Below are 8,142 nucleotides of genomic sequence, written 5' to 3'. Positions count from 1 at the left end.
CAATGTTTCAACAGGCAGCAGACCTCACTTCCCTCTACCAAGAGTGCAACAACCATTACCCGAAGAAAGTGCCTTTGTAGTGTCCGCAAGAGAGGAACTACCACCTACAAGGCTAACCACTCGCAAGTGCAAGGGCAAGAGGAAGAGGAGCTGGCAGAGGAGGAGCAAGAGAAGCTGGAAGAGGCAGAGCTAATGCACAAGCAGATAGAGGAAGAGGAGGAGGCAGAGGAGGAGCAAGTGAAACAGGAAGAGGAGGAGGAAGACAAGCTGGCAGAGGAGGTGCAAGTGCAAGAGGAAGAGGAGCTGGCAGAGGAGGAGCAAGTGAAATAGGAAGAGGTAAAGGAAGGAAAAGAAAAGAGCCAAATATGGCAGAGGAGGCCAGTTCATCACAGACCAACCTGTGCCAACTTCATCAAATGCAAGAAGAAGAGGTTACAACACAGGTCCAGGATCAACCTACTACTTGCTTTTTGGTGATGAGCAACCCAGAAATGAGCAACCCAGAAATGAGTTGCCTGATTTGAATGAGGCATTCCCAAGTGACAATCCTGAAGAAATTCCAATTAGTCGACACAGACTCGAGTGATGAATTTGTAATGTTCTAACTGAATGATGTTTAGGATCATATTTATATTTGTAAACACTTGAATGCTATCGGTTACTCGAAATGATGTTTGAACCCTACAATTTGTCTTCCTCTGTTACTGATGCCTGAATGCAAAGCAAGTACTTGTTGGAACTGAATCAAAGATTGATATTTATTCCATAAACAGAGTTGGTTACAAGCATGGTGTTCATCTAAACAAGCATGGTTACAACCATGGTTTTCATCTAAACAAGCATGGTTACAAGCATTGTTGGTTACAAGCATAGTTGATATTTATTCCACCTACATTTCCCAATTCTACCTCACATTGATCATAGCAACAAGCACTAAGCACACAGAGAACAAGCACACAATTACACATTCCCTCCAATCCCTCCTTCTAAGCTCCTCGGCTATGTTTCTTCAGACAACTTCTTGTTCTCTCGCCTTCCTCATCTCTAGCCGTAGCTCCAACCCTTTTAGCTCAATCAGCAGCAATGCATTCTCCTCTTCAAGTTTCTTCTTCGCTTGTAAGAACAAACATCAACCAAGTCAGAAACTGAATTTCAGTTAACACACCAATTTCAGAAACTGAATTTCAGTTAACACACCAATTCCAGCATACACAGAAAATTAACTCACCAGTGTAGATGGAGACGATGATCCTCCTGCTGTCTTCCAGAAGTACTCACCTGTGATCCTCGCCCACAGATCTCCCTCCTTCTAGATGCGCTTGTCCTCCTCCTTCGGTCTTGTCGGGGTGGTGGCGGGGGAGGCCGCCGCAGGCTGGCCACCGAGCCTCCATGGCGCCAATCTGCTCCTCCGGATTGCTTGGAATTGCCGGCCGCCAGCAATTGGGCTCTGCCATGGCCGCCCTCTCCTCCTCCGATGTTAGGCAGCGAGTATAGGAGCATCTACTTCGGACTAGCTTCTCGTACCTCCATTGCCGAGTCTCCTCCGCAACCCTCTCCTCTCGTCGCCGCATTGCTGCCATGGCCTTCCTCCGCCACCGCATGTCGCAGCCCTCCGCGACGGCCACGAGCAGGAGCAGGAGCCACGGGCCTGCCCCTCCACCGCGGCCCTCCGCGACGGGCAAACCCTGGCGGCGGCATCCGGCCCGTGCTGTCCATGCTCCCCTCCCCTTGGTCCGCCATGCATCTAGGGTTTGCTTCTGGTCGCCGCCGCAGAGTGGAGAGGAAAGGGGAACGAGACGAGCGGAGAGGAGAGGAAAGGGGAAAGAGACGAGCGGAGAGGAGAGGACTGCTTCTGGTCGCGCGCGATTCTCGCATTCTGTAAGGACTTTTCTGCAAAAACGGTTTGACGGTTGACCAGGGACGCGTGGCAGCTCCAGAGACCACTTGTACCAACGGTGCACATCCAGGACAAGTTGTTGTACCACCTGAACACACTTTTCAAGTTTTTGTATGAAAATGCACATAGGGTGCAAGTTCTTGTACCTGTGGTGCAATTACCTCCACCTCCTAAGAACCGAGAAAACACATGTAAACGTCTATATGCAATGAACACCAGGTGTTCAGGAGGAGGCAGGTCGCCGGAGCCAGTAAGGCATGAACAGGTGCTATCCCCAGTCAGCTACTTAATGATAATTAATCACTAATCAAGTACTACTAAAGAGACATTATTCGCCGTTGAATGAATTAGTTTGCAAAGGTCAAAATCACGCCCGGATGTCACCAACAAGAGCGTTCTAGAGGATGCCCATACTTATCTGCATATCCATCTTCCAGGTGCAGGTACGTAGCTGTCGTCAACCTTACATACACTATACTAAACTGCTGACCTGAGCTCATCTGCAGAGGTCAAACCACTCAAACGCTCCCGTTGTCGCTGCCCAAAATCTGACGCCCAATCTGGCCTAGTATATGCTGTCCTTCGTCGGTTGTTTTGACCTGTTGCGTTCCTTCCGTCAGGAAAGTCTTCGCTGCCGGCCGTTTCTTGCGTCCAGAAGATTGCCTGTGTCACCGAGCACGTATACCTACCGGAGCTACTGGCTGGCTCTCTGATTTGTTTAGGTGCTTGTTGGTTTGGATCGTTTGGGTGTCATCATGGTCCACCAGAGCGTTCTAAATTCCCTCGTGACTGTTCGATTTTGTTCCATTTGCACTGTGTGGGAACAGTTTGCGATGAAGATGAATCGTGGGAGACTTGGTGAATTAAATGGAGCGTGTGGAAACTTGGCCAGTTTCGGCGTTATATGTAACTGAACTAGCTGTCATGGGTTTTGGTCAAGTTTGGCTCCGACTGCCGTAGAAAAGCAAAACTTGATTCCTTCACAGTTTTGGCGTCAAACCGATGAGTAGGGAAATGAAAGTTCGGTAAAATGTGTCAAAGGTTGGATTTCAGGAGTCAGGGGTAGGAGTATGAACTTGCGGAGGCATTGGCACTCCGTCGAATGGTGTCAAATCACCCTTGACAAGGGCTTCGAGAGGGTGATGATCTTTGCTTCTGGTTGTGTCTATCCTTAATCAAGCGGCTGAGAGCTCTTCTGTCCCGGATCGTTTCACAAGTTGGTTCGGTGGTGACAGAGATCAGACACATGCTCTGTTTTAAATAGCCGGCTATAGCCATAGTCACGCTATAGTCTTTCCCGTATGATACGGCTAAGTGCTATAGCCCGACTAAGGTGCCAAAGTCCTTAAATAACCGGCTATAACCTGGCTAGCTGTATTGGGAGGCAGTGGCTATAGCCTATAGCCGGCTATTTAAAATCATGGACACATGCTAGCGGGCTTCATTTCAGATACACTTGTGTCATGTTAGGCGTTCTTTGAATGAAGCTGCACACATTCTGGCTAGAACTTGTGATAGTTCAGGTTTTATTTCTGATTTTGTTCCGGATTGCATCCGGAAGATTCTGTGTATTGATGTTATTTAGTCAATAAAGTATTGTATTCTCTCTCAATAAACAAAAAGAAACGAGCAGCTAGAGCGCACAAATCAATCCACCTCGAGCAATCAAGGCATATCCATGTACTATATACAGCCGTTTTTATATGGAGCAAGAAATTAAGCAACTTTAATTCTCGCATAACTTCATTCCTTTTTATGAGACGCCGAAATTAAGCCTAGCTAAGAGGCATTGCCAGTACATACATGCGCTATGCATGCATCATATAGCATGGAGGCATGTATGTACGCAGGCTATATCTAGTTGTGTCCGTTGTCCTGGGTGTAGATGTAGTCTGTGTGCGCGGCCAGCGTCCTCCTCGCCAGGCAGTCCTCCCGCTGCTGCTCTCCGGCGACCGTCTCGCACTCTCGGTCTTCCGCAACCTTCTGATGGAAACACGACGGCATCGATAAGAGAAAGATCAGATATCGTTTGGCGAAGTCGGCCATGAATCAACGGAAACTTTGTAGATCGTGGGGTGTATGAATGTCATACCTCGTTGGCAGATGCCTTGGTGGCTGCTGCGGCTACGTCCGCCGGCGCGGTCCGGGCGGCTGCGGCCCGAGCCGGGCCGGAGGACAGGATGAGGAGGACGGCGAGCGCCGCCACGAGCGCCAGGGTCGTCGCCCTCGCCATGGATGTCGGCCGACGCGGCTGCTTAGTTATCTGGAAGGATGGATGGGATGGAGTGGTATGTGCAGGTTTGTGAGCGGTGGCGTTGGTGAATAATGTGGGCGGAGCGGAATGGTATTTAAAGCGGTGGAGGGGGGAAACGGCCGGGGCATGCCGACCTGCACGCGCGAGCGCGCCGCTCGATCGAGAACGGCCTCTGGCTGCCACACGCGTCTGCATCTGGATCGATGCGTGAGAACGTCGCGTAGAGCCGCTGATACTTGGCCCCCCTGGTGTGCGCAGGCCAGCCTGTCGGGGACTGTCCGTGTAGGCATATATTAGCTGCCGACGGTTATGATCGATGCTAAAAGGGAGTAGTATTTGCGACCGATGGATCGAGAAGTTGTTGAGAACAACGACGACGAACACCATGCATGCGGCGCGTGCTCAACGGCTGGCGTCCGGTTCATGGGTACACTCTCGCCAACGCATGGCTCTCTCTGCATGTCCAGCGGTTTTGCTGCGCCTCCTTTCGGGGAGCTCCTATAGATCGCCTTAAGCGATGATAGCGGCCGGCTCCGCTTAGGGAATTAGATATGGCAGTCTAAGATGGGCTTGGCCCATCTTACGTACGTGCTCTAGGATGCCTGCTGATGTTTACGTAAGATTTGGTAAATTTCCTTTTTGTATATTTTTCTTTCTTTCTCTTATATGTTTAACTAAATGTTTATATGTGAAAACTTTTCAAATTTAAATTCTTTAGATCTAAAAATTGTTCAAAGAGAAATTTGTTCAGATGTTGAAATCTTGATATATAATTTTTTGTTCGGCTCTGAAAAATGTTCAAATTTAATTTTTTTTGTCTAGATCTGAAACTTGTTCAATTGAAAATTTGTTCATATTTTGAAATAGTTCAGATACAAAATATGTTTGGATTTCAAAAATGTTTAAATTTGAAATGTGTTTATATTTTGGAATTGATCATATTTAAAATTTGTTCGGCTTTGGCAGATATTCAAATTTGTACGATTTTTAAATTTAACAAACATTTTTTAAAAATCTAAGCAATTTTCATAAAATCAAACAATTTAAAAATAGAACAATTTTCAAAACCGAACATTTTTCAAAATTAAAAATCTAAAAATTGTTTAAACGCGAAAAATGTTCATATCTAAAAATGTTCAAAATAAAAATTGTTTAAACTTAAAAGTTGTTCAAATTTTAAAATGTTCAAATCTAAAAATGTTCAAACTTAAAAAACGTTCAAATTCGAAAAAGTTCAAATTTCGAAAAGTTCAGAAACTAATCAGCAAAACCAAAAACTGGAGAGAAAAAACCAGCAGAACCAAATAAAAACCATTAGAAAATGAGAAAACTGAAGAAGAAAAAACGAACGAAAAACAATTCCGTCGCTAATGGGCCGGCCCAACTCTATCCCGCTCTGAGCGGAGCGAGCGCTCGCTCCCGCGTTGAGCGGAGAATAGGGATCGCGCTCCTTTCGCGCCTGCGCACGCATCTGCAACATCTCCTCCACCACTGGATTATCGACTCCAATCCGCACAACCTGTACCCCTGGGCCTTGGCGGTGCGTGGGCTTATAAGCGAGGCCGACAGGACCAACCAATGGGGCCGGGAGGGCAAATCGTATTTGACGCACCGCGTAACCCCCAACGCTTGCGATTACGAGTGCCCGTTAGTTTTGGGCTGGCCCACTTTTTTCCTTCGGGGGTAGGTTGCTTCCTTTGCAGTTCTTCCGGGTCCCTTCCCCTTTCTATCCTCTTCCTCATTCCCGAGAGTCATCTTGTGTGTCCCTTCCCCTTTCTGTCATGTTTCTCTTCTCCTGGTTCTCGCGAGAGGCTAGTTGCCCTAATCTTCGTTCTCTCTTGTGCAGTCAATGGAGGCGGAAGGTATGTATATGTCGCCCCAATTTACGAAGAAGTAGCTATTCTATCCAGTTCCTCTGTCGTTTGCTTGAACCCTAGGTTTTTCGAGATGATAGTACCACATCGATTTGATTTTGAGAGAGACACTAGCCAAATCAGGTGTTGCCTCTAGAGGAGCACATTCCAAATCAAGTGTTGCCTCGGTGAAAGTCTCTAATGACCACCCTTTGTGTGGCATTGTGACTGGAACCAGAAGAAGGAAACAAAATTCCAAGTATCTATGATCGGAGCTACTTTAAATTGCAGGGGTGTTGGTAAGAAGGGTATCAGTGTCTTTCTGTCAGATTTGCTGAGAGAACAAGAGATTGATTTTGTCGGTGGTGAGGAGGCGTGTTGATGTCCTATGTGTCCAAGAGACCAAATGGAAGGGACAGAAGGCGAAGGAGGTGGAGGATACTGGTTTCAAGTTGTGGTACACAGGGACAACTTCAAACAATAATGGAGTAGGCATCTTGGTCAATAAGAGCCTCAGGGATGGAGTTGTGAACGTCAAGAGGCAAGAGGACCGGATGATCCTTGTCAAGCTGGTTGTTGGGGACTTGGTCCTCAATGTTATCAGCGCGTATGCCCCACAAGTAGGCCACAATGAGAGCACCAAGAGGGAGTTCTGGGAAAGCCTGGAGGACTTGGTTAGGAGGGTACCTATTGGTGAGAAGCTATTCATAGGAGGAGACCTCAATGGCCATGTGGGTACATCTAACACAGGTTTTGAAAGGGTGCATGTGGGCTTTGGCTATGGCATCATGAACCAAGAAGGAGAAGACGCCCTGAGCTTCGCTCTAGCCTATGACATGGTCATAGCTAACACCCTCTTTAGAAAGAGAGAATCCCACCTAGTGGCGTTCAGTAGTGGTCTACACTCTAGCCAGATTGATTTTGTCCTCTCTAGAAGAGAAGACAGACGCGCCTGCATTGATTGTAAGACGATACCTGGAGAGAGTGTTGTCTCTCAACATAAGCTAGTGGTTGCTGACTTTCGCTTTAGGATCCGTGTCCAGCGGGGTAAGCATGCCAAAGTCGCTAGAACGAAGTGGTGGAAGCTCAAGGGTGAGGCATCCCAGGCTTTCAGGGAGAGGGTTATTAAGGAGGGCCCTTGGGAGGAAGGAGGCGATGCAAACATGATGTGGACGAGTATGGCGACCTACTTGCGGAAGGTCGATGTAGAGGAGTTTGGGGTGACTAAGGGGAGTATAAGGGAAGCTAAGGATACCTGGTGGTGGAACGGTGAGGTCCAGAAGGTTATTAGGTAGAAGAAGGACTGTTTCAGATGCCTATATCTGGACAGGAGTGCAGCTAACATGGAGAGGTACAAGGTGGCGAAGAAGGATGCAAAGCGGGCGGTGAGTGAAGCAAGGGGTCTGGCGTATGAGGACCTCTACCAACGTTTAAACACGAAGGAAGGCGAAAGGGACATCTATAAGATGGCCAAGTTTAGGAAGAGGAAGACGAGGGATGTCAACGAAGTCAAATGCATCAAGGACGGAGAGGATCAGCTTCTTGTGAAGGATGAGGCGATCAAACGTAGATGGCGGGAGTACTTTGACAACCTTTACAATGGAGAGGTTGAGAGCTCTACCATTGAGCTAGATGACTCCTTTGATGATACCAGCATGTGCTTTGTGCGACGTATCCAGGAGTCTGAGGTTAAGGAGACGTTAAGGAAGATGAAAGGAGGCAAGGTGATGGGTCCTGATGGTATCCCCATCGAGGCGTGGAGAGGCCTTGCAGACATAGCAATATTATGGCTAACTAAGATTTTCAACCTCATTTTTCGGTCAAACAAGATGCCCAATGTCGAGGGTACTCCTCGGCAATGCCCTCCGATTGGGGCTTAGGGTTGATGGAATCCTGTAGGCTGACACGAGACATCGGTGAACAGACAAGCGGGGAGAGCAATTTACCCAGGTTCGGGGCCCTCGATGAGGTAAAACCCTTACGTTCTGCCTGTCTGATCTTGATTATGAGAATATTGGGTTACAATGGGGTGCCGAAGGTTTCGGCTGTGATCTCGTCGAGAGGCTAAGTGCTACGGCGACCTAGCTCTAGACTTCTGGTGGCTAAAGTTGCTATGATTGATTCTGTGTGTCTCGGTG

The 8,142-nt window shown here is 47.8% G+C and overlaps 1 protein-coding gene across 1 annotated transcript; it reads right to left on the bottom strand.

Annotated features, from left to right (window-relative positions):
• Window positions 1-3,587: 3,587 nt before the first annotated feature.
• LOC124669995 (phytosulfokines 4-like) lies at window positions 3,588-4,130 on the bottom strand. The gene is made up of 2 exons (XM_047206517.1): window positions 3,990-4,130; window positions 3,588-3,880 (listed from the first exon to the last, which is right to left on the bottom strand). The coding sequence occupies exons 1-2, from the start codon at window positions 4,128-4,130 to the stop codon at window positions 3,755-3,757; spliced, it is 267 nt and encodes an 88-aa protein (XP_047062473.1). The 3' UTR covers window positions 3,588-3,754.
• Window positions 4,131-8,142: the final 4,012 nt, after the last annotated feature.

The sequence above is a fragment of the Lolium rigidum genome, chromosome 7, assembly GCF_022539505.1.
Source record: "Lolium rigidum isolate FL_2022 chromosome 7, APGP_CSIRO_Lrig_0.1, whole genome shotgun sequence".
NCBI lineage: Eukaryota > Viridiplantae > Streptophyta > Magnoliopsida > Poales > Poaceae > Lolium > Lolium rigidum.
Note: the sequence above shows the minus strand (reverse complement) of the source record. Positions and strands in the feature narration are given on the sequence as shown.